Here is a 27,262-nt window from a genome sequence, read left to right on the forward strand (position 1 = left end):
TGCCACTGTGGTGAAAGCCAGCTCAGCCCAGATCAGAGTGACTTGATCAGCAGAGTAACAAGAAAATTGATCACAGATGAGAAAAACTCATTTTTGTGACTTAGCGGCGACAACTCAAATTAACCCTAGACTGTCCATGCCTCTGAACAGTTTTGCTGTTGAGGACGACGTGGATGGGATAGTATTTGCAAAGCAACTTTTCTTCACCTTCTCCACATCCACATCATAAGACTTCACATAATTTTACACCACAAATTTAGCGACAGATATAGGGCTAATGAAGGACTAATTCCCTTATAATTATATTTCCTCTGTTACCATTTCTCTTGCATTACTCACTCCTCTGGCTGCTGTCCTGAAAGCGTGGGCCTGGCTCCCAGCTCCAGGCGTTGTGACCTGACGCATGGGATGACAGCACTGCTCAGATTCGGCCTGGCTGTGCCCCTGTCATGACCTATACAGAAGGGCTCAACCTGTTTCTACATAGTCAGAAACATACTTCTTTTATGAAACATTTGCAGGTGTCAGGGAAGACCATTTAATGCATCAGGTTATGACTGATCAGCTTGGAAAAAAAACAAAACAGATGTCTACCACCTAGGATATAATAAGAAGAATCTTTGCTGTCCCTTGTTACAAACAGACACAAGGTCTCAGTGCAGTGCTGTCAATGCTACTTTTTAAAAGGCTATATACCTAGAAAATATCTTTGAGATTTTACAATTCCCTTTCAAAGTCACAGCTCAGGGGACAAAGGTGACCAGCTAAATGTATGCAGAATGAATAGACGTTTCCTTTCTCACTGTGTGTGAAACAGGAATGGCAGCTCTTCTTAAAATCAAAATAAAACACAACACACAAACAAACACAGGTCAGCAGCTAGTTGACTAACACACATAAGCAGACTTCCCTGTAAAGTAGATATGTGAAGCTAGTGATCAGTCAGGAAATACTACAGACCAGTGGCTTGGTTCAGGAGTGGTCCCTGATAAGTACTGGAAGAGATTCCGTAGCATAGATAAAATGTCTTCTCAGTTCTCTCATTGTTTTCTTGTTCTCATATTTATACAATTAGTGCTGGTGGTAAATGCTTATGACACAGCTACAATACCTGCTTGAGTTTTGCCTTTTGAGTCTAATATATTGAATAAGCATGTAATCTGAAGGGTTTGTGTTAACACTGTGTTAACATGTACCTGAAATTCCAGTTAACACACACAAATAGATTACTACTCATTTCAGATGCTTATATTTTGGTGCCTCATAGTTTTGCTTTCTAAACTAAATTTTGCAGGGTGTTTTTTCAATTAAGTGACCGAGGTTTTGTTTGGGTTTTATGTTGAAGAGAATTAAAATGGAGTGAGCTATTAGCCCATAAAATCAGCTACTATCCACATATAACTACTTTTTCATTTATTTTCTAATATGCATTTTACCTCTTTTTTCATGTTACAGACTTTCATGATGTCTCAGGTTTTTGCAAGGTAAAGTATTCTGTCAGAGAGTTTTTTCAACTTTATTGTGGCACAGATGCAGATAATACTGGGCCAGCTTCAAAGAGTTTTGAGCTATATATGGCTTTCATGATTTAAGGATTAATGATCTCTGAAGGAAGCCAGGAGAGCGGGCTGGTTTGTACAGATTAAACTCTTACATCATGTTCCCTGAGATAAGAGTCCCATCTGAGTTGCAAACACTTGACACACAATTAGGTAAGTTAAAGATAACATTATAGCAGTGACTTTGAATGTTCTGACTTCGTGGAATTTAAGCCGGTTCCCTAACATACGAAGGCTTTGTATGTATACTATGCATACATGCGCACACACACACACAAAAGGCTAAATTTTCACATAACTTTTATAGAACAAACATAGATTTTTCAAAATACTCAAAGAGCATTTAAAAGACGTAATTCAGAGCTATGATGCCATCTGTGAGTTACATGCTATTTCTATAAATGGTAAATAAAGTCTGCAATAAGAGATTTGAGATTTAAACCAAAAAGGGCTGCTTTTTTTACTTTTGTGTTTCTGTCAGTACTGGGAGAAACAAAAAAGTTGCACAAACAGGAAAGTTCTAATACTGCCAGAAAAGAAGATTTGAAGTTTCTCAAAATGTATCTCATTTATATCAGAGACAGTCCAAGGCATAGTTCAAATCCCAGGGAATGAACTTCTTGCTCTACTGCAGTTGACATTCAAGCAGCAAACTATGTAACATTGCCACCTACTGGCAAAATAAATGATCTGACAACTCTTCCAATCTTTTGGTTTCAACACCAAATCAGCTTTATGATTCATGGTTACCATTCACATTTTCATATAGAAATGTATAGGCATACAAATATACTTACTTTCTGTATGCTACTGCATGTACAGTGCTGTCAGCTGAAAACTGTGGAGGACTCCAGGGATTTGCAAAACAGGTTTTGAAATTTCTGCAATGGCCTCAGGGACTCTTTTCTGAAGTACAAGTCCCAGATGGTAGCCACTTGTGAGATGTGTGTGTGCACACAGGTATGGGTGACTCTGCACCTGAGATCTGCTACACTTAAGCTTTGTCTATACTGGGGAAATTCTGCAAAAGTTTTTCCTCATTGCTAGCACCAGTTCAGCTCCAGCACTAGTGGGAACCCTGGGATCCCTAGCACAGACAGGATGCCTGGTGCCATTTGCCTTTTCAAGAGCCAAGTCAATTTACTATGCTCTAATTTACATGGTGCTTGAAATGCACAAATAAGGCACCTGTGGGTGCCTCAGGACTCAAACTGCTATTTTACCTACTGAGCAAAAACCATATTAGCAACAATGGGGAATTTTTTTCTAGACAAGGGTTTATTGTATTGACAGCACTTATGTAGTAACAACCTGTTTTGGTTTAGTTTGTGAGACAACATGGAGCAACGTACATTTTAAAAGCACACATTCAAGGACCTCAGAGAATCCTTATTAATTACCTTATCATCATCCTCACATGTCATGACATTGGAGAAAGGTATCTCAGCTTTGAACATCTTACGACAATGCATGAGCTGGACCAGCAGGTAGCAGACTGTTTTGAACTTCATTCTTTTGGCAGGCTTTATGTCTGAGAGAATCAGTCCTGGAAATATCTGTCAGGCAATTAAAAATATGAAAAAGATACACACAGATTTACATACCTACATGAACATATACCGTCCAATGATCAGAATAAGCATGAAAACATTGTAAATGAATATTGTGATCAAACAATGTATTTTATTACACATTTTTTACATTTAGTACCTATTTTCTTGGGGTAGAATACTTCTTTTTATATCTAATATATAGAATATGTTTAACATATTATCTTTAAGCACAACATAACTAATATTTCAAAATTGAGTTTCTATAGAAACTACGAGTACAAAACCCATTAGCGACTGATGTAGAAGAGAGGCATTAGTTGTATTTCTTCTTTTACTTCATACTCATTTGACTTAACCATTTTTTCCTGAAAATAAAAGCAGCACGTAAGAAGTATAAACAATGAGTGAACTTTTCTGTTTATTCCTTTTCTTTTTATAACATTTCTGTCATGTTCTTCTTACCTTCACTCTCTCATTTTATCAACTAGAGTTCTGGCTCCAGGATACAGGCATGCATCCATGGAACCATGATTAAACGGGGAGCTGGGGGACCCAACTATTATACCCCACATCTTGCTTCTTCAAAACTGGGGACATTGAGCCATGGAGAGGAATTCTGGGGTGGATGTTTATGGGTCCACTTCTTTCAGCACAGAGGCCCTGATTCAGAAAAACGCTTGCTTAACTTTTAAGCATGTGTTTAACACCCACTGACTTTGATGGAATGTAAGATATGCTTATGTGCTGTTCTTAGATTAGAACCAGGACCAGAACCCCTTCATCTATTTCCAGGAGCCATGCAACCACCTCTGCTTGGATTATTTACGCTTCTGGCATATGTCATCTGTGAAGGAGGATCTGCGTGAATTTTGAAAGGCCACACTACCTGCCAGCACTGTAACACAAAGAAGTGTTACACACTCTCATCAAATTACTATGTACCTATTTTAGGAGCAAAAGTGAAGAGACCCAGAGTTCAGCGCATAGTGCTCAGACACCTGAAACATATTCTCAACCCCAAACAAAGCTCAGATCTTTGTCCTTGGGAGCCAAGGAATATGGCCACTGAAATGAGTAAAAAGGATTTGGTTTATAATTGCCATTAAGAGTCGAGAAGTGTGATGGTTGTTTACTGCAGCATAAGGGGTCTACCGCATGCTCACAACTGGGAGTGGAATTTGGCTTTATATCAGTTTAAAATATATGTATATTCAGTTTAAAATATATGTATTTAGGTATTGAGAAATGCATTGCATTTTATGGTGCAATACAGAGCTTTTCCTACGGAGTTGTATGGGTACCATTCAGCAGACTACATGTTGCACTGCGACAACCAAACACAGAAATCAATTAGTCTGTTTGAATATCTGCATAACATTTTAATTAATGTGTGACACAACCTGGTATTAAACAGGAAAAAATTCCTGAATGGGCACAATTACTATATTGTGCACCTGAAGGATGATTAAAGTAGATTAATACTATCTGCATTATACAGCACATCTGATAGTTCTTCAATTTAAAGGACACTAGTTTACTGTGCATGTTATTCTGCTATATAAGGAGTTGATTATGTGTAGGTTAGAAATAGTGAAAAAAATCTCTCTTAAGTGGCTTCGCATATAATCTCTCAGTTGAGGAATTTCTGGCAAGTGACTCACTGCTGGAAAGCAATATTCTGCCCAGAGGACATTGTTCAGTGACATTCACTTCACTAAATATCTTGAACACATTCCTTAGTTGTTCATACCAAATAAGATATTATTAGGCATAGATAGCCCTTAGGTCAGAATATGGCAAATGGGATCTACCTTCACCCCAATGTTCTGCAAGGCCCCAAGCTAAAACATAGCCTTTGGGTAGCTAGTTGTGATGTTACTGATTAATCCGATCATGTTTTCTTAACACAGCCAAGCTCTTCTAGAAATATAAGTATTTTGCTGCATGCCTTTCTCTAAACCCAACCAAAACGTAGCAGCTTTTTTTGGCAATTAACTCCAGTAGTTTTGCTCTATTTTGCAAGTTGCAGTAATAAAAAAGGGAACATATGGAAGGCACAAGGTGAAATAGATCTTAGCATCACCACTGGATCTCAACTCCAAAACAACTAGTCCCCTTTCCTCTGTCTGGCGGACAAAGTCAGACCTCTCACCTGGAAGTCACATTGAGCAGGTCAGTGATTTTGCCACACATCTTCATTTTGGGGGCGATATTAGGCTGATTCTGAGTTGATCTTCTAGTTAAAGAACGAGAAGCTCCTTTGCAGCTCGGAGTACCCACAAAAGAGAAACGGTAATATAGCTGGGTGTGCTAATGGAAATTTTTGCTAGCAGAGTCAAGAGGGCATGTATGAGAGAGCAGCAAGAACAGGGGCATGGTCTCTCTCCCCCTGGAAGTGCTGGGAGGAGTGTGCTTTGGAGAGTACAGTCTAAACTTCCTTCAGTGTATCAAATCTCCTGTGAACACTATGCTTCTCTGACTGCCCAGAAGCATTATGACTTATAGAGGAATAATGTTGCCTGACAACTTTGCTCAGGAGGTGTACCTCCTCCCTTTCCCCAACTTGGCGCTCCCTCAGAAGAACCCTAATGTGTGCAGATAATTTTTAAAAAGGTAACTTCCAGAGTTTATAACAGCTTCTTTAAAATATCTTCAAAGCAGCAGATGGAGCAACCTGTTTATTTACCAGTCATTGGGCATTGTTGGGCTTCTGCTATAACACAGACAAATGGTCATTGCCAGGAGGGCAGTATTACCTCTTTATGCCACACTTAAATAAAAAAAAAATTAGGCCATCCTTGACAGGCATCCCACTGAACTTGCTCATGGCCTGCTTTATTTTATTTTATTTTGGCACTTCCTTTTTAAGCGCAGCTGAATTGATGCTCGTTCATTTGCAACATCATTTTAGGAAGGGTTCTTTGGACTAATATAGCCAGCAAATCAGGATAAGAATGGGGATGTTCTATCAGATCCCTACAAAGGGCAGCCAGCCTATTTACAGCTTCGAGAGTGCATTGAAGTATGTGGAATACAACAATCATTGATTAAAATTCTGAGAAAACACCCCTCTGTTTGCATCTCTTGTAATACTCTGGTAGAGGAGCCACTGCTGCTTATCTAGGCTCCTCAGAAACAGCATCAGACTGCAGTTCATTTTGCTGTGGTCAGCTAGGGGCATGAAAAAAAATCACAGAAAAGGAGGGTACCGTTGATATTCAAAGTGCATTCACAGAACGCTTCCATGCTGTATTGTGTGTGTGTCTCTTGCTTATGCCTTCAGTCAGTCAGGTCTAAGCTTCTTGGTATTAGCATCTCTCCTGTTATTACTTGCAAGTTACTTGCTTTCCTGTGGACTTTTGTTATCCTGAGATAAGTGAGCAAGTTTTATTTCAGGTTCCTCTTTTCACAGCTATGGTAATTAGCAATTTTTAGACAAATCTCTCATATGCCATATTATACTTATTTGTAATAATTCCTTTACTAATATACTAAAGTCCATTTTTCTTAGTGGTGAAAGAATACAACTTGCATAAGAAAAAAATTATCCATAGTTCAAACCAGTTTATCTACCTATCCAACACAAATACAGCCCATATTTCTAATGGTTGCCAGTGTTAAAAGATTGCTGGGAGACCAATAAAATAGATACAGTCATTCTCTAAGCCCATCACATCTCTTGTCTCCAAGTGCCACATCTTTGGGGGAGTAAAATAAAATGGGAGCATCAGAACATAAAGCAAAGGCCCAAACCCCACTCCCACTCACAGTGATGGAATAATTTCAGATTGGGGGCCATCAGACTGACATTTGTGCATTTCTGTTCCTAGCACCATTCACAGTGACAGCAGGAGTGATACTGAAGCGGTACACCAACACATTTTGCAACAAAAGCATCATTCCCTCGGTGACCCTGGCAGAGCAGGTCAGATCAGGACCATAGGCCAATTCACTTGTGTGTTAGTGTAAATCCAAGGGAGTAACGTTTTAAACTTCATGAAAGCTAGTGGAATGTTACTTGTATTGTTTTCACTTATCTGTTTCTGTTATAATGTAGTAACAAACATTTACATTGTATATACCCATGTAACTCAATAACCCATCAAAGAATTCTTGTGAAATGCTAATGAAGGAATTTATTGTATAAGGTGCTAATTACAAAGCAAATGGCCATAGTGATGATGACTGGAGGTCATAAGACTAAGTGCATTCCTCACTCACTGTCATCAAAGGAAAAACCCATGTGGGTAGAGACACTGTCAGCTTGCTTTCTGCATGAAGATACCATAAATATGGAGTCAAAGAAAGATCCTTTATCTTTGACTGTTTGGACTTTTACAGGGAAGTGTACCAGATGCAAACAGAGATCTCCAGAGACAATCTGGGTATCTTGAAAGACTTTTGGGAAACTAGCAGTTTATTACATCACTGCTACTATTTGGAGTTAAAAACTGTGATTCACCCGTACATCTATTTTACTTGCTTTAATCTCTCAATAACTCTCATTCTTTATTCTTAGCTAATAAACTTTTAGTTAATTTACTACAGAATTGGCTGCCAGCATTGTCTTTGGTGTAAGATCCAGAGTACCAACTGATCTGGGGTAAGTGACTGGTCTCTTGGGACTGGGAGAAACCTGATGTGTGATTTTTAGTTGACGTGACCCTTTATCACAAAGTCCAGTTTGTCTGGGTGGCAAGACAGGCTGGGCACTAAGGGGACTGTTTGTGACGCCATGGTAAGACTGGGATAGTGATCCCGGAGTTCACGTGTGGTGCTGGCTTGGTGAAATCTAATTATAGAACCCTGGCAGAGGGGCAGGCGTACTGGCACCTTGGCACGCCGATGGGTTTCCGTGTCCGGCAGACACCATCCAGGAGATCTTGCAGGATGCCACCAAGATCGACGCCTCCCTGCTAGCACCGTGGCAGAAGATAAACGCCCTGAACACCTTCCTGATCCCCCGCATCTCGTTCGTCCTAAGGGGATCCGCCGTGGCGAAGGTATCCCTCAACAAGGCATACAAGATCGTCCAGCAGCTGGTGAAGAAGTGGCTGTTCCTTCCCCAGAGAGCCAGCAACGAGCTGGTCTATATCGCCCACAGGCCTGGCGGTGCCAATGTCCCCCGCATGGGTGACCTGTGTGACATCGCGGTGATCACCCAAGCCTTCCACCTGCTGACGTGTCCTGACGCCATGGTAAGGAACATCGCAGCAAACGCCCTCCATGACGCAACAAAGAAGCGGATCGGCAGAGCCCCCTCCAACCAAAACACTGCCAACTTTCTGAGTGGTTCCCTGGATGGAGAATTCGGACGGGACGGTGGCGACATCGCTTCACTGTGGTCCCGCGCTCGCAATGCCTCGCGTCGCTTGGGGAAGCGCATCAGCTGCCGCTGGGAGTGGTGCGAGAAGCGCCAGGAGCTGGGAGTCCTGGTGCCGCAGATCAGGTCTGAGGACAACACCATCGTCACCCTGAGCGCCAGGGGCATGCTGGAGAGGACCCTGAAGGTGGCCATCCACTCGCTGTACATGGAAACCCTAAAGCGTAAACCAGACCAGGGTAAAGCCTTCGAACTGACCAGCAAATGGGATGCCAGCAACCACTTCCTCACCAGGGGCGGCTTCACCAGTTCCGCCGACTGGCGGTTCATCCACCGCGCCTGGCTCAATTGCGTCCCGCTCAACGGAGCCGTCCGCCACGGGAACCGAGACAAGCATTGCAGGAAGTGCGGCTACTCCAACGAGACCCTGCCCCACGTCCTGTGCAGCTGCAAGCCCCACTCCAGAGCCTGGCAGCTGTGACACAATGCCATCCAGAACCACCTGGTGAAAGCCATCGCACCACGCCTGGGGGAGGTCGCCGTGAACTGCGCCATCCCCGGTACTGACAGCCAGTTGCGACCTGATGTGGTAGTCACTGAAGAGGCCCAGAAAAAGATCATCCTCATCGACATCATGGTCTCCTTCGAGAACAGGACCCCGGCCTTCCGCGAAGCCCGAGCTCGTAAGCTGGAAAAATACGCTCCCCTGGCCGACACCCTGAGAGCGAAGGGCTACGAGGTGCAGATGGATGCCCTGATCGTTGGAGCCCTGGGTACTTGGGACCCCTGCAACGAGCGTGTGCTGTGGACCTGTGGGATTGGTCGACGCTACGCACGGCTCATGCGGCGCCTCGTGGTCTCGGATGCCATCCGATGGTCCAGGGACATCGAACACATCACTGGCCACTGACAGTACCAGGAGGTGTGAGCCGGTATGACATCTTGCATCAACTATGGGAAAGGAACTGAGAGACTTTTTCCATTGGACCATATGAACTGGAATCATAAACTCACTGAACATTAAATCCCACCAAATGAGGGTAGATCCATCCTCATCATCGTAGCCACTCATTATATTCCACACCTGAACATAGCCATTATATGGACAACATAACCCCATAGCTCAATGTCTGTACTTTGACCCGTTAAACTTTTACCCCCAATCGGGGAGACTGCAGGTTATGTATTCCTTATGCCACCTGCTCCTAAACCGAATTTCGCACCCCTTGATAATCTTGCAAACTGGATACAATTAATTTAGGCTTGAATAGAAACTGGGAGTGGATGGGTCATTACATAAAGTAAAACTATTTCCCCATGTTTATCCCCCCCCCCCACTGTTCCTCAGACGTTCTTGTCAACTGCTGGAAATGGCCCACCTTGATTATCACTACAAAAGGTCCCCCCCCCCCCCCGCTCTCCTGCTGGTAATAGCTCACCTTAAGTGATCACTCTGGTTACAATGTGTATGGTAACACCCATTGTTTCATGTTCTCTATGTATATAAATCTCCCCCCTGTATTTTCCACTGAATGCCTCTGATGAAGTGAGCTGTAGCTCATGAAAGCTTATGCTCAAATAACTTTGTTAGTCACTAAGGTGCCACACAAGTACTCCTTTTCTTCTTAATAATCTGTACTTTATTCCCTGATAACCAGAAACTTCTATGCCTAAACTCTGTACCATTTTCTTTTTACTTCAACTTTATCTTAATAAAATTATTAAATCTGTATACTACCAGCTGGAATATCAGCCCTTGTTTTCTGACAGTCTACACTGAGGTAAGCACTCACAGTTGTGAGCCACTCCAGACAGCACAACGCCCTTATCTCCTTCTTTGGTCAGTGGTAGCACAGACAGGCTACTCCCAATGCTAGCTGTGTGTTTGGTAGACCTAAAAATAGTGCTCTTCATTGTTAGCATATTTCTGTGTACAGTTTTTGAACTAATATAGATACCATTATAGTGGAAGCTTTGAACTGTAATTATGTCCCTTCACTATGTCAGATCTGCATAAACAGTGGTCAGAATTTTCAAATTTAGGTGGTTAACGTTAGGCATTTAAATTCACATTTAAGTGCTGAAATAAAAGTGATCTGATTTTTCAGAAGTGCTGGACACCCATTTCTCCCACAGACAAGCAGACAATGGGAGCTGTGGGTGCTCAACATCTCGGGAAAAAAAAATATCAGACCACATAATTAGGTACCTAACGATGGATTTAGGTGCCTAACTTCAGGAACCTGAGTTTGAACATTTTGGCCTAATGTGTTTGTTTTGTGGCTTCCTCTTTGCTTGTACAGAACACAAGCCTTAAAAATTTCACCTGTGCTGCAGGAAGAGAGTGTCTTTTCTATCGGGACACGCTATTATTCAGTGGAATGCACCTTCCTGCAAGGAAGGTTATCACAATCAAATACAGATGGAAATTTAAGACTCTGTCAGTATATAGATGGACATCAAAAAAGAAAATAAAATGACTGGAATGCTAATTTTAGTCCTTTTCCTTCTTTCAATTTATTCCCCCCCTCCTCCTGTTCCTTTTTTGTTTGTTTACACATTGCTGACTAGCAATTTTTCAGCTCATCGAGTTCAGATTTTTTATCTATCTATTTATTTATTTTTATTTTAAGAGGAGTGAAAATCTAGTCCCCACCATGGTAAAGTTTCTTTGGTTGGTCTGACAAAAACAACAGCAGCCTGCTGTCAAAAATCCTATTCCAATAACAATCATACACATCAAACAAGCTACACTTGATTAATAAAAGTCACTTGAAAGCCTTTGCAATATAGAATGAAAAGCATCCAGGGACCACATACAGAAAACCAAATGCACTTGCTAAATCTGAAGAATGCAAGGTGCTAACAATGATTCACTGATAAAAGCTGAATTGTAAAAACCACGCAGTAATTGTATATTCTGCCTGTTCTTTGACAAAGCTATCACTCTTTGATATTGAGTGTTAAATTCTATTTCTGGAGGCAGCTTTACGGGGGGGGGAGGGCTACCAAAAAAGTATTGGTAGGCTAACTGAAGTGATATTTTGGGGGTACAGGGATATGGGACCCCTGCTATGTCCTATTAGTTGTTTTTACTGAAAGATGGAGCCAGGAATGGAAGGGTGGAGATCTGAGGGCGGGGGGATACTATGATGAAACGAGGAGAGAAAACTTGAATTCTCTACCCCCTCATACATGAATTCTCAGTCTTTTTCATACTGTAATCCCACACTCAGGTACCTGTAATCCATCCTTTGTACTGGTTTTCACACTGCAGTGGGAATTAGCGCAAGGCTTTAGTGTCTGCTTTCAGTATCTTTTTATATGCACATGTGACTAAGGAAACTGTTTCAGATGAAAACCAGAGAAAGAGAATGAAAGCAGATTCCTGACTATTATATTTGGACCCAGCAGAGGAGACAGAAACACAGCTCTATCCCATGCTTGCTTTATTGTTCTTTCAGCAAAACTGAAACCAACATGAAAGTGAGGCTTTGCACTGGGTGGGATAGGGGAGTGCTCAAATATTTAAAGGGACAGAACGTCACTTTCGTACACCCTATTTAAATTTTTTTTCCCAAATATATATACATAATCACTTACATGGCTAACATAAAACACTATCTAGCCTAACTAAAAGTTGTGGGTAGACTACCAGAGATTCTCAAATGGCAAGGGATTATACTGCCCTGAAATAGCAACTCACTACCATATAAGATGAGGCACACAACTGGTTTTCACACTCTCTTGGGATAATGTGGTGATGGTTGAGTGACAGTGTCCTGATCAACAGGAACAGTCAGCGGTAAGGAATCTAGTATGGCTCTAGTATGGAATCAGAGCCCTGTGATCCCTTTGGGTGCAGATGCACTTCTCCTCATATATGGTGTGAGCTGTGGCAACCTGCTGCAAATAATCCTTGCACCAGTCAACACAGCTGTCCCTGACACAGTGAAGGGCAGCTGGAGTACATGCGAGTTCAATAAGAGAATACAGTTCTGTGGGGGAAAAAACCACATAAAATGACACATTTACTTTGTCAGTCCTTATGTCTGCTTATTATAGTGCAGTCCTAGCTGAAGCACACTGACAGTATATCCCCACTGGTTCTGGGGGCAGAGTTAAGGTTGTGTGGCATAGCTTGTGCGTACCGTAACTCTGTATTTCCTGGGTTTTAGAGATTTAAGTACAGGTGCACTCGACAATCAGGAAGTAGATGGTCATACTTAACTCTGCACTAATGACATTTTGGGGCAGTGAATATTGCCTAACATTTACCCCTGTAAGACTCTGTTTTCAGTTACTTATAATTTTCCCAAGTTTTAACTGTTTGGACTGAAATTTTCCATATTGGGAGTCTGACTTAGGTCGAGTATTTTTGTAAAGTTTGGACAAGTTCAACAACACTGGTTCAGTCATTTTTGAGAACAGGGGTGGAGAAAACAGATTGTTTTGCCAATGTTAATTTCTTTTTACAACTGTTTAATTGACAAGCTCTAGCACCCCATGCTTTGTAGTGGAGACTTTAAATTTGGCTGGGGTCAGAGAGATGCTTTTTCCCCCCATCCCTGTAAAAATCCACTCACATTTGGCAGTTATAAGCCTCTGAAAACTGCCATTTGCACATGCCCGGTAGAGGTTTGCTAGAAGCTGGCTGCTAAAAAGTGTCTGCGTGCATGAGCATGCTCCAGCCCAAACTGGCACAGATGAGCAGGATTTTCTGTGCGATTTTCTTCTCTTAGAGGCTGTAGTGCTGGACACTGGAACTGAGAACAGGGAGAGTCTCTCCACTGTGCACTCCATGCCACCCGATGATCCAGGCAGCCTGGAGGAGGAGGAAGCATCCCACATCAAATGCAGAGGAGGACAGGACAGACTGAAGTCATAAGAACATATGAACAGCCATATTGGATCAGATCAAAGGTCCATCTAGCCCAGTATCCTGTCTTCCGACAGTGGCCACTGCCAGGTGCTTCAAAGGGGATGACCAGAACAGGTAATCGTTAAGTGATCCATCCCTTGTTGCTCATTCCCAACTTTTGGCAAACAGAAGCTAGGAACACCATCCCTTCGAGATAAATAGGCGTTGTAGTTTTTCGTGTATTACTGAACTTATAGAGTGTGTGTTGGCATTAATGTATCACATTTGACAATTCATGTTATGCGGCCTATCGTAAAATGTTTGTTTTGGGCTTTGTGGAAAAGGGCTAATACAGAACTTGCTTTTGGGTGACGTTGGTGAACTGTTTGTAGCAAATAAGTGAACAGACATAGCCTGTTTTTACTTTTTGTGAGTTATCTACAGACAGGCTTTGATTTTTTAAAAATATGCTATTTATTCAAAATTATCTGGTGAATGCTTTATGCAAACATGTATCAGCCTATCAGCTAGTCCAAACTATTTGATTATATCTTCAAATATTTACCATTCTTCATTAGTAGTGTATGCCTGGTCATCTAAGTTACCAGGTGTTTGTATTTCTGCTCTCTCTGAGAGGATGACAGTGTTCTGAACAGGAGATTTTTAAGATGGTTACCATAAAGAATTCTGACATGAACTTTTGCGCAAATATACATTTGCATGAGTACTTCCCAGACTTGCAGCTTCCCCACAATATTTCATTTTCTTTCTGAATGTTAATTGAAAAAACAAATACTAAACTTGTTTATTTCATATTGTTTGCACATCACAAAATAAGCCGCATAATATCCCCCTGATTTCCTCTGCACCCTTCCTAATTTCTTAGAGCCCAATCCTGTAATCTGTGTGTGTGTCACTCCCATAGAAGTCAATGGGAGTTTTATGTGAAGATAGATCTCACAATGGCCTAGACAGAACATTTCAATAAAATATCAAAAATGTCTGTGTTCTTCACATAAGAGTGGGAAATATACTGAATGCTGATAGAATCTGAAGTCTGCTCTGTGCTATAATATGCAACGTTTGCTCTATGCTCATTCCCGGTTAGGGTGACCAGATAGAAAGTGTGAAAAATCGGGACGTGGTTGGGGGGTAATAAGCGCCTATATAAGAAAAAGCCCCATATATCAGGACTGTCCTTATAAAATCGGGACATCTGGTCACCCTATTCCCAGTAGCAGATTTCGAATTAGTGGGTCCCTGTGTGCAGCTCCATTTTCGGGGCCCCCCCTCAGGACCCAGCCAAGAAAAAGAACATTCTCTTTCCCCTGCCCCATTTTTCATTCTTTTTTTCTTCATCATCCTCCTATATTATAAATAGTGGGAAGTAAATGAAAATAAAGTGAGGATCCTTGATCGGGGCAGGAGGGGGTGCAGGCTCCAGTCTCCAGGAGGAAGTTTGGTTGCTGGATGCGGGCTCTGGGCTGGGGTGAGGGGTATGAGGTACAGGCTCTGGGCTGGAACAGAGGGTTGGGGTGCAGGAGGGAGGCAGGGGGGAGGCGCTTAACTTGGGCAGCACGGCTCCCAAAACGACTGGCGCACACACCCTTCTGGCAGCAGCTCCTAGGCGGGGGGAGTCAGGGGGTCTCCATACACCACTGCCTGCAGGTGCTGCCCCTGCAGCTCCCATTGGCACTCAGGGTGGGGATAGCACACAGAGACCCTGCCCCCCCAAAGGGCCACAGGGACATACCAGCCGCTTCCAGGAGTGAAGCGGCGTGGAGGGAGGCAGAGTGGGCAGGGAGCCGCCTTAGCCCTGCTGCTGGCACATCTCTGTGTACTGCCCGGGGCGGGGGCAGCGCACGGAGCTGCCTCCCACCCCCCACCAGGGGCGTGCAGAGACGTGCCAGCAGCTGGCCACTTCCGGGAGCAGCGTAGACCCCCGGCCATGGCATACAGGCGGCCTGCCTGCCTGAGTCCTGCTGCACCCTTGGCCGGGACTCAGGGGCAGGTTGTCAGATATTTTTCCTGCATTTTGGGGGCCCCATGCCACCGCATGGGTCGTTTCACGGTAAATCTGTTCCTGCTCATTCCAAGCTGAACAAAACCATCAAATCAGTTGCAGATAAGATACATTAAACAACATTCATTGTTTAGTGGTGGGAAGGCATAGGGCTCAGTACAACAGACAGGGACAGGTCCTCAGCTGATGTAAACTAGCAAAGCTCCAGTGAAGTCCCTGAAGCTACACTGATTTACGCCAGCTGAGGCTATTGCACTGTGTCAAAAATAGTGTTCCGATATTCTTCTGAGTCGTCAGAATTCTATACAAGCTGTTTACTTTCCAGCCACTCACTTCGTGACAGGATTGCGACTGCAGGAAGTTTAAAATCACATCTGTTGATGTTAGAGGAAACAACAGGGTAGGACAGTGATGTGACAGCCATCAACGCTTCTCCTGCAGCTGCTGTCACACATTTTAAAACGAATCCCAGGGTACTGAATTTCTGCCTATTACATCACAAGTCAAAGAAATTAATTGATCACTTTTTGAGCTATCAAATGCAACTGTGGTTTACAGTAAGTTTTCCTCAAGAGGAACTGTATTGTAGTTAAGTGCTCTGGATCTCTCCAACACTCAAGCCAGCTGGTAAATTTTAAGCATTTAGTGCTATATATTCCAAAAGATGATCCCACCGTATCTCATATGGAGAAGAATCCTCTACTTGAGTGTTTTGAATAGGTCTCTCCTAAAACAAACAATTATTGATTTCCTCTTTATTTGCAGATACATCATTGGTAGCAGGGTTTGGCTGGAATAGCTCCTAGATTAGAGAAACATAGGAAGTGTAGTTCTCTGCAGTAGAAAGTGTTTTGTAAATGATTTCCTTCACCAGAGTAGACCAGATTAGTAACAGAGATCCAGAATCCATCTAGCTCTCACTTCCTCCTGTCAGGAATCCTACCCGCTGGACTTCAGAGAGATTAATGAGGGACTAGTGAAATGTACAAGTATAAGCTAAGCACTGTTCACTCACAAGAAAGCCAAAATCCATGCTCTATGTGATGATGAGATCCATGTACGTTAACTTGCTGCCCCAAAACGAAATCAAAAAAGGGAGAAAAAATAGGAATTGGTCACTGTCCTGAAAGGCAGCAGGAAGAATCACCTGACACACCTCACCCTCAGTTATGAGCACGTAAAACTGTCACAATACCAGGCCTGACTATTGAAGGACCTTAGATACTCATTTGCATGAGCAGGCCCTTATATCTGTGCATAGTCCTACAGAAATGAATGGACTTTCCACAAGAACAAGGGCTCTTCTGCACAGATCCCATCACTGAATCAGGGACTTCATTGTAATACTCTTTTAGACAGGGTCTAGTAAGCTGTGCATGTGTTTACAATTAAAAGTGCACATAACTGTCTTGTGAATATATAATTTTTACTGTTTCCCTATACTAATTTCAGTCACTCTTCATATTAATAGAATATTTTAAATGATTAGTAGATGTTGTAAGCATGTTACAGAAATGAGTAGCATGTGTTATGGATGAACATTAAAGTCATCCTATCAGAGAGCAGAAATAACCACCACCTGGTTTAAGTGACCAGTCACACACCACAAATAAAGAATAGCAAATATTCAAAGGCCATTCAAATTGTTTGTTCATAATCCATAAGCACATTAGTAGGTGTTATAGACAGCTGTAAGAAAGCTATTCACCTGCTGGACTCTAACAATTCATTACAATTTAATAATTATTAATTAAAACATCCATGATGTATTTATTAACCCTTTATAAACTACTTATAAATGTACATTTGTATTTAGGTATGACCATTATAATTTTAGTATCACTTCCATGGGTATAACTCCCTCGGTTTTTTTTTTTTTTTACCGGTGTTCCATAGAATCATTTGGCCTCTTCTGTTTGTCAGGGTTATCTGTCTTTCCCAAAAAGTACTGAATCAAGCAGGAGAACTTAGCCAGTCAAAGAGTGACACTGATGGCATGTACCATCCAGGTGACGGCAGAAGTTGAGACTTCCTGGGATAACTTTTTGTACGTTTCTGGACTCATTACATCATCAAATGTGTTTTGTTGTTTTCTTAGCATGTGAGATAATGAGGCTTCTTAAGAGGCATGAAAAGAACTAACGCAATGGCTACAAAGGAAGTATACCTAAGACCATAACTGTCTGGATATTACCAAGGCCAAAGACCAAACCTCATAGATGTAAATGTGCCAACTACAGCTGGGAGCCAGCCGGAATCCACGTTTCAGCTGTACAAATGAAGCAATGATGCTTTGACTAACTGGCTGTGGTGGTTACGAGGACCAGTGAATCAGAGAATGCAGTCCGGTGAAACAAAGGAAGCTAGTCACACGTTAAAATTTAATTTTGAATGCAGAACAACATTACAGTTGGAACAGTATAAGACAGGAAAGTTACTAGGGTAATTATCAGATCCAGAGACTTAACTGGGGCTGGGCAGACATACGGAGCTCTTGCAGGGAGCTCCACTGCTGCTAGGGACTGGCCTGGAATTTTCTACAGGGAGTTGAAGTACAGTAACATCAGCAGTACCTCAGAAGGCCAAAAACATCTTGACAACTGTCCCCATGTGTCTCAAGTTGAAAGCTCAATAGTTAAGCCAAAATTTTAATTTGGCTTCAGAGGGAAAGGTCCGTGCTCAGCACCATTGAAAATCAGATGAATTATTTAGGTGGGTTTAGGAGCCTAATGTTAGGGCACCAAGTTTGACAGTGTTGGCTATAATGCTTGCTGATTAAAAACAACAACTATAATTAACCAAACCCTATAACGTAATCTCACGCTTCCATGGAAATAATAATTGTAATGAAGCAAAACATAAAATAAAAAATGACTCAGTGGCTTTCCAATAAGCACCTCTCCACTTGCTAATGTGCATTTTAATCACACCAGACCTCTAGAGTTGGGTGTTAATGGGCCTCAAATAAAAGATTAAAAAGTTGTGAATATTTTATAATCTGTTCTCATTTAAAGTGCAACTGGTACATGAAAGGGCTTTTGTGTGTTGTTATTCTCATTCTTGGCTTACAAAATCATTGTGATGATAGATCGTTCCGACTGACCAGATTTTGAAGAAAGTAGGGAATATATCTTCCTCTTAATTAAAACAAAATATTCCAAACTGCTCCTATTTACCTTTCAAATTGAACAGATTCTTGGCCATCTGTTGCTGATAACATTGATTTTCATTCCTCTTGGCATCGTACCTGCTAAAGTCAGTTCATATTAATGTCAGAGATGATGCATAAAGAATAAAAAATGTGACCATGTTTCAGCGATTGAGGCTCAGGAGGAAGGAATACAATATTAAACCAGTGGACATCTGAACTCAACTAAACGTATCAGATTTTGTCCAAGCTTCAGGGACAGTCTTCCCTGTATCTGTCTCTAGAGATTTAGTGGTTGATTCAAAAGGGGTGGGGACACTATGTGCTTTGTGTTGAATGTAAAGATAATATAAAACATTTTTTGTCAATGTTTTATGGTCCAGTGATAAGTATGCAAGTATACAATGACTATGGAAAGGTTTGATATGCTGTGATGAACTGCAAAGTGACACATTGATTGATCTGTGAGCCCAGTGGAGAAGTCAGTCGATACCAGTAAAATTCATGAAGTGTTTTTCTGCCAGTTTCACAGACACTCCATTGATGCATACCAGAGAGCTAATGTTATTAGCTAAGTTGTACAGCAACATCTGGCACTTCCATAAATCAATCAGTGACACAATAATGGGGAAGGTACCATTAGCTTTTTGCAGCTGATGACAAGCTAATCATTAGCTTCTCGCTATTCAACACACCCCTTGCAAATATAAAGAACCATGTGCTCACTTATTATTAGCCCTTCATCCTTGCAAATAAAATGCATGTTGACCTGGTTACCATAATATTTAAAATGGTTTCAACTCCTAAATTTTGCTTTGCCAACTCCTCCCTCCTGTTTTCATTTGTGTCTGTGCATCAAGTTAGCTTGCTCTTCTCCTTTAAGTCCCTTCTAAAAGCTCACTTCTTTTAGTTAGCCTTTCTTCTTCCAAACCACCACCATCAACATAATAAATTAGAGATATAATGCACTAGAAGTTATATTAAAATAATGGAGGAAAAAAATCTATAACCAAGAAGCAGCATTTCTAGCCTAAATAATTCCTCCTCCTGCCCCTTCCTGTGTCTCTATATTGTTTAATTTAGGGACTAATCCTGCCTCTATGGAAGCCAAAGGTAGAACTCCCTCTAGCTGGGGGAGCAAGATCCAGCCCCTTGGTTGTAAAGGGGCACAAACTTCACCGCAAGTTTATATCGGACCAACAACCGAAACAGAAAAGGCCTCTTAGGAAACATAGGAATTGCTATATTGGATCAGACCAGTACCTCATCTAATTCAGTAATCTTTCTTCAACAGTGTCCAATATGCTTCAGAGAATGTGCATAACCCCTACAACCACCATCTGGGATAACCAGCCTTGAAGGAAAGCTTCCTCCAAACCTCCAATACTAAGAGGGTGGCTAATGCCCTGAATCGTGGGGACTTATATCTCTTCCACATCTCATTTATTTTTTCATATTTGCTCTTATAACTCTGGGTTACACATATAAACATCCAGTGCCAAATAAAAACTTGTTAGGACAGTCTAGGAGGGCCAGGTGTGAGGAGGTCTGTATCCTAAGTTGTCTGATGAGGTGTGATGGGGAGCACTCGCCCAGCACTGAACGGGGAAGGGTTAACCGAGTCCCGAAACCAAACAGCTCCATCCGGTTTTGTATTGACTTTAGAAGGGTGAATGATATATCCTGATTTGATGCCTACCCGATACTGCGGGTCGACGAACTGCTCAAGAGGTTAGGGGAAGCCAAGTTCCTATTGACTTTGGATCTCACCAAGGGGTATTGGCAAGCCCCTCTGACCCTGAACTCATGCTCGAAGATGGCCTTCCCAACCCCCTTTGGCCTGTATCAATTTATAACCATGCTGTTTGGGGTACACGGGGTAGCAGCCACCTTCCAGCAACTCATGAATTGGATATTACAAGCCCATGGGCAGTACATCACCGCTTATATCAATGACGTCATATATAGCATCATCTGGGAAGACCACCTTCAACACCTCTCTAAGGTGATACACATGCTCAGGGAGGCTGGACTCACGAATCCAACAAAATGCCATCTTGGGCAGAACGAAGTAACATACCTAGGTTATACTGTTGGGGGCAGAGAGCTGCGACCCTTTACAAGCATTGCAGGACTGGCCTGTGCCGACAACCAAAAGACAGGTGCAGCAATTCCTTGGCCTAGCTGGATAATGCTGGTGTTTTGTACTGGATTTTGTGAATTTGGCAGTCCCCCTGACTGACTTGATGAAGAAATCACAATCCCAGAGAGTTCAGTGGTCTAGGGAGTGTGAGGCAGCCCTACTAAGAGGGGCAAACCTATTGACTCTGGCCACCGTTCTGCGCTGCCCGGCTAACAGAGGCGGATGCAGTGAATTTGGTCCCCAGGCCTTGCTGCCCTGCAGACCAGGGCAAATACATTGACTTTGGCCATTGGGCCATACTGCCCTGGTAAGCGGGCCTAATACATTGACTTTGGCTATTAGGCCTCATTGCCCTGCTAGCAGAGGCGAGTATATTGACTCTGGCTACAGAGACATAGACGTAGGTTACATACACCCTGCCCCCGCACGCTAAGGGAAACGAGGTGCACTCTCCCTGCACTGGATGGGGGTCTCCCTTACCCCGTCACACGTGGACAAAGCTCCTTTTGGCCTGTAAACATGTTATGGAAAGGTGGTACAAACTGGATGTGTTTAAACTGTGAACAGGAAATTTCAAGGCTTCTAGTGAGGTCACAAATACTTTTAGTAACAAACCAAGACACCAGGATGAGAGGAAGCTGTTGTAAAGGGAACCACTGTATAGCTGTTTTGACTGGTTATTTCTTATGGGATGGGCTTCAGGCTTTGTTTTTGGGGAATGCTTGTCAATCTGTTTTAAAGGGAAGGAGCGAGGGGCGGAAGGAGAAAGGTGTTACTACATATCAGCCAGCTTCAATATCATGTTTGTCACCAGCCCTGCCCTGCTGAGGTCCAGGAATTTCTCATCACAGCACCTCCACTTTCCTTTCCCCAAAGACCTGGCAAAGAGAGGGAACCAGATTACATCAGTGTCTCCATCAGAATCAGCTCAATTGTTAGCAACATCAGAGATGTGAAGTGAAGGCTCCTGCTATCATGCCTTCCCTAGGGTGTTAATTTCCTCCCCACCTTATCTTACCTCCCTAACATTCAGTGTTGGCCTTCTATGAGGGGTGGAAAAAAAAGGGTCAGGAAAGCACAAGTGCCTCTTCCTTGCACACAAGCCGGCTCCTCACCCCCCTCCCCCGACCTCTCAACAGATCCGGCAGGGGGCAGAGGAGGGGAACAGAGATAGGGGGAGCAGAGTTTTGGGAAGGCCATGGATTAGAGTGGGGATACTGAGGGCATGTGGGGACTGTGGCTGAGGTCGATGAATGAACAGGGGCAATGAATCTGAGGCCTCAGGAACAGCTCGGCTCATCAGGAGGAGGAGAATGAACACACTGGGAGAGTATTGAGTATTTGCTGTGCTACCCTTATAAGATTTGTTCTAAGGCAGCTTGAATGATTAGCAAACACTGATGCAATGGTATATGGACTCAAAACCAGGCTGGTTAACTCCAGCCTCTTCCCCTGACCTAGATAACTAGGCCTGTGCTGTAGAGCTCACAGTACAACTTTTTCAAACTCCCACGGTATGTTAGGTCAATTATGGCTGAGTTCATTTCACTTACTTTTCTGCTGCAGGCAAGACATGACTGTAATCACTATTTTTGCTGCTTCTATCCCCTGGGGACTCCTTCAGGCCTAGTAAATGGGCCATTAGTATCACACATTATTGTAGGAACAGTTAGGGGAGCATGATCAGGAATGTAAACATGTCCAAACGTGGACATGGGAGAGGGGAGAATGACCAAAAAAAAAAAAAAAAGAAGAGTACAAAGATGGAAGGTTTGATGTTCAGAAACGCTTATATAAAAGAAAAGAGGGAGAGAAGAATGAACTTCAGTCACTTGGGTGATATTTTGTCACGTACGATTTTAGACAGTACAATTGCAGGGTTTGAATGAACCATCTGCTTTTCTGACAGTTCATACTTAAAAGTAGATTATTTTTCAGAGAATAATCAATTTTCAGAACTAATCATGTATGATGTCCCCCTCCCTCCAAAATAAAAGATCCTATTTTCATGGACGGTTTGAAGAACTGTTAATAATTAAGACATTGCTTGCAGGGTTGTTGTAGCTGTGTTGGTCCCAGGATGTGAGAGAGACAAAGTAGGTGAGGTAATAGCTTTTATTGGACCAGTTTCCATTGGTGGAAGGGACAAGCTTTCAAGCTTCACAGAGTTGAAGAATTGCTCTGTGAATCTCACAAGCTTGTCTCTTCCAGCAACTGAAGTTGGTCCGATAAAAGGTATTACCTCACCTACCTTGTCTCTCTCAATAGTTAATATATACAGATATTGCCTCCGTTTTAAGGGTGGTTTCAGAATACAGTTGTTAAACTATGAAATTACACCATGGAACAAGCTAGAATTAGTGAAGCCTACCTTCCTCCGATGGGATGGCACAATAAAAAATGTTTCAATATTATGCTTCTTCAAGAAACTGTTCCTTTCATGGCCATACCCTGGTTCTACCTCATAGTCACCATTTAGGCACTCTAAGGTGGTCTTTGTTATGTGAACTTTCCTAGAGAGAAAGACAGGAAAAAAGAATTTAATGCAATGATACATCATAAGCCAGGACCTATTCATTGGGGTGAAATCCACCCCTGTGCAGAGGGCCAACACAAAGGTGAATTACATGCACAAACAGTAGGTGACTTTGTTGAACGGCAGCTAAATTCTCGCAACCAACCAGAATGCAGAGGTGTTTTCAGCATATAAACTTCCTAAATTTAGCAGATGCTTTGAACAAATGTAAATAACTACAGAGTACCACCTCAAATTGCAGTCTTGTTGATTTTACAAAGTATGCAGGCATAAATGTTATATTTCAAGTACTCTATCTTTCTAAGTATTTATTAAAGCGCTTGCTGGAGATACTGGCCCTCTGTTTGATGCGTGCCACCCCACTCTTTAAATCTTTCTAGTGGCGGTTCTTTTTCTGCTATATAAAGATCAGGCTTTTGTTTTCACTTTCCCGTCCATTTACAACTCTGAGGGCTTGTCTGCACAAGTGTAATCGGTAAACTGAACCTCAATTAACTTTCAAAGTGGATTAGTTAAACCACATTAAGACTCTGGGTGGACACTCTAAATCAGCATTAAAGTGCCCTTAATTCAGTTTAGTTTAATTCACTTTGGAAGTGAAATAAGCTACACTGAATTACAGTCACTTTAATTTTGAATTAGAGGGTCAACACAGGGGTTTAATGACGTTTAATCCACTTTACATATACACAGTTGATTAATTTGGATTAATTTTTCTTAGTGTCCCCATGTAGACAAACCCTGACAGTCTTAATTTAGCCAACCTATTTTATTAGCTGCCCCCACCCATTCTGTTCTCCCAACAACGCCAGCTAGGTTTCTCCCCTATTTTTCCTATAACTCTCTTTACACTTTCTTCTATGCCACCCTTTACACATGGAACATTTTCATAGAAATTAACTGTAAAGGTATTACTTCTCTTAAATATCTTTTCAAATTCTTTTTACTGTGATGCCTTACGATAAGCATTAATATATATATATATATATATATAGTTAATATATATAACTATATATAGTTTCCAAAGCAAACTGAACTAAACTTCCAAAATCATCTAAAGTAAACAAATGTCACCCATGTAGGAAATTTCCCATATTAACCACAAGAATTTGCAGGCCCCACCTCTCCCTGTTCAGCAGAACACAAATTGTTTTGTAAATATCCAACAAATCTCCAGTTGATACAGGGGATCCCGTTCTAACATGTTTGCATGCACTTAACTTGTACTCAAGAATGCTCAATGCTTTCTTGAAATTTCAGTACCTGTTTGTGCCCATATCCAATTAAATTATTAGTTGTCCAAGAGCACATGCAAATACATGATTTGCACACATATGCTGAGTATTTGGATACAGATATTAGGCACAAACTAATGTTTGCACGGCGTTGGGCATGACTAACTTTGAAAATCTGACTTTTTAATGGTAATCCTAAACCACATATTTGGAGGCAGAGATGGGCAAATCCTCCTCTCCATTACACTGAGGTAACTCCATTTTACTGAGAGGAGTATTTAGCTCTTTCTTGACTGAAATTTTATCATTGCCTCATTCCTACCCTTTATATTTGGCAGTTTCTAGTGAAAAGCTTATTAAAAGAACATTTACATTTTAACAGAATTTTGTTCACATTTACTTCTCTTAATGATTACTAACAGAGATCTGCAGGTCACTCAATCCTAGTGTTCCTTAGGAGATGTCTGAACAGCAGGTAATACAGCCTATGAGAGTTCTTAACCTGAAACACCCTTCTGTATCAATTATTATAGTAATTGGCTTTGCAAAATACTTTCAGTTAAAGAGAGAAATAATTGATGCTCTCATTGAGGGCTGTACTTTTTTCTCTCTGAGACTTACCCAGGCAATCCTCCAGTTTCCATTACATTTGCTAGAGTCACGTCATTTGACCAAACATCATATTGCCATTTGCGGAGACCTAGGACCCCACAAAGCACCCTGCCTGTGTGTAGTCCAACTCTCATGTTGAGATCCACTTCAGTGGCTTCTGCTACAGACCTGCAATAGAGGGTATCAGATCTTCAGAGAAGAACATTCCTTTCCGTCACCTTCCTGTCTCTTTCTCCCAAGACTCATAGTTGCTGCTCATATACACATTGCCAACAGCAGAGAAATGATCTTTAAAAATTTCAGACAGTTCAAACCCTGAATCATATCACTAATTAAATAGATTTGGTGATCTCGTCCCAGCCCCCAGTGAATCAAAATTGCAGTATCCCATGGTGGATTTTCACTAGAATCTGGCTACTTCATGCTAGTTGCACAATACAAACTCAAACAGGTCTGTGCTAGATGGGCAGTTACATGGATAACAGCGCAGGGAAGAGAAATGATCCCAGCAGTAGAAAAGTTGCTGCACCACAATGGTCCCCAGCGGTGGATTTTCCATTGTCAGGACCCCCCATGTCACAGTCTGTAGCACATACACTTGTAAAGCTGATTTATTCTCTCTTATTGCTCTGTTTTATTTCTTTTCACTTTCGCTCCTATAAAAAACTTCTCTTTCTGGTCTCTCGGGATAACGGCAAGTTTACCAAAGATCCAAACTATAATAATATATTGTTTTGTTCCTTACAAAGAGGGAGTGTTTTAATTCCTAACTTTCAGCACCAAATGAAGTTTTGATTTGACTTTCAGGTTTGAATGAATCCAAACACTCAAAGCAAAATTCAGTCAAACATCATGTTTCACCAAATTTTATCCAGAAAAAAATTCAGGGTTAAAGCAGATGTTATACATGACTTCAATTTATATTATCCTGGGGTCATTTGAAACTGGGTTAAAGTTCATTTGAAAAGTCTGCGCCTTTTAGCAAACCTTTTTGTGAATGTGGTCCGCGATTCAAGTTTTGCAAACTGTCCTATGTAGTTCTAGTTGCCGCCTTCTCAATATTTGCTATTAAATTCCTTGTGAAGCTTAGATCTCCCATCAAGATAAGCAAAATACACTCTACTTGTAATTCAACTGATCCAGTGACAGCTGAACTACAGCACTTGCTTATTTATCTTCTGTCTCCACTTATTTATCCACAGTTTTCTCTATCATAAATTTTCCTGTTTCCTAATGCATATTTACTTTAGGCAGCTATGACAGCTGACAGCAAACTGATGGTGGAATCAAAAGAAAATAGTTGAAACTATCTTAAGTGTAATTTTAACCTGACATGCACCCAAGCAAACATATTTAAATACAGTATTACAAGGGATTGCTTTCAATTGAATATTAAAATGAACAATATTACTTTTAGAGTTCGTTCATTTCATAGAAAGCGTATATTCTATTTATAAAGCCTGGTTTTGTGTTAGAGACTGAGGAATTTTGCTTGGTAATTCATCTCACACAAAGACCATGGGATTTATATGGGTAAAGGGATTTCACCATAAGCATTGGGCACTGAGGGGAAGGTTAGTCTCGTGGGTAGAGCACTAAACCGGGATTGAAGAGCTCTGGCATCAATTCCTAGCTCCACCCCAGACTTCCCGTGTGACCTTGGGCAAGTCACTTAATCTCTCTGTGTCTCAGTTGCCAGTCTGCCAAATGGAGATAACATTTCCAAGCCTTTGTCTGCAAATGGCACAGTGGTTGGCCTCGGTGTGACTGTAACACAGATTCATAGCAATGATAATAATGTGATACAGAGGAGATGGTGCTAACCCTCTCCACTAAGTTGAATTCCATCCACTGTTTTGTCTTTGTGCATCAGAGAAAGTCCTAAACAATAAACATCAATAAAAATGTTTATCTCCTCTGATTTATTTCCTTATTCTGTAGTAATGTATTTGCTTGACATTCTATCATTAGTTTTACTATCTGATGAACAATTCCACTTCATTTCATTGATTTGAAACTTACTGAGGTAAAAATAATTTTCTTCAAAGAGTCTCTGATTGTTTACTTCCCTCCTTACAAGGATGCATATTTAATACATCAGTAGTCATTTTCTTGTATTAATTTGCTTACTGCTCTCAAGATTTCAGATTCAAAATCAGCAAGCAGGCAAGTTCTGCCCTTCCTCCCTGGCCCCAAATCACACAAACATGATATTCCAGTCCTGATCCCTGTGCACCTGCATGTAGTTGGGTTAGCTATTCATAAATAC

At 41.7% G+C, this 27,262-nt stretch overlaps 1 protein-coding gene across 2 annotated transcripts in view; it reads right to left on the bottom strand.

The window, feature by feature from the left end:
* Positions 1 to 27,262, bottom strand: part of ADCY1 (adenylate cyclase 1) — a 252,378-nt gene that overhangs the window by 70,034 nt on the left and 155,082 nt on the right. For both annotated transcript variants that reach the window (XM_074945261.1, XM_074945260.1), the window contains exons 6-8: positions 25,003 to 25,161; positions 22,982 to 23,123; positions 2,960 to 3,115 (exon numbers count right to left, since the gene is read on the bottom strand). In XM_074945261.1, coding sequence (XP_074801362.1) covers positions 2,960 to 3,115; positions 22,982 to 23,123; positions 25,003 to 25,161 — 457 coding nt within the window. The remainder of the gene's footprint in view (positions 1 to 2,959; positions 3,116 to 22,981; positions 23,124 to 25,002; positions 25,162 to 27,262) is intronic.

The sequence above is a fragment of the Natator depressus genome, chromosome 2 (genome assembly GCF_965152275.1).
Source record: "Natator depressus isolate rNatDep1 chromosome 2, rNatDep2.hap1, whole genome shotgun sequence".
Classification (NCBI taxonomy): Eukaryota; Metazoa; Chordata; order Testudines; family Cheloniidae; genus Natator; species Natator depressus.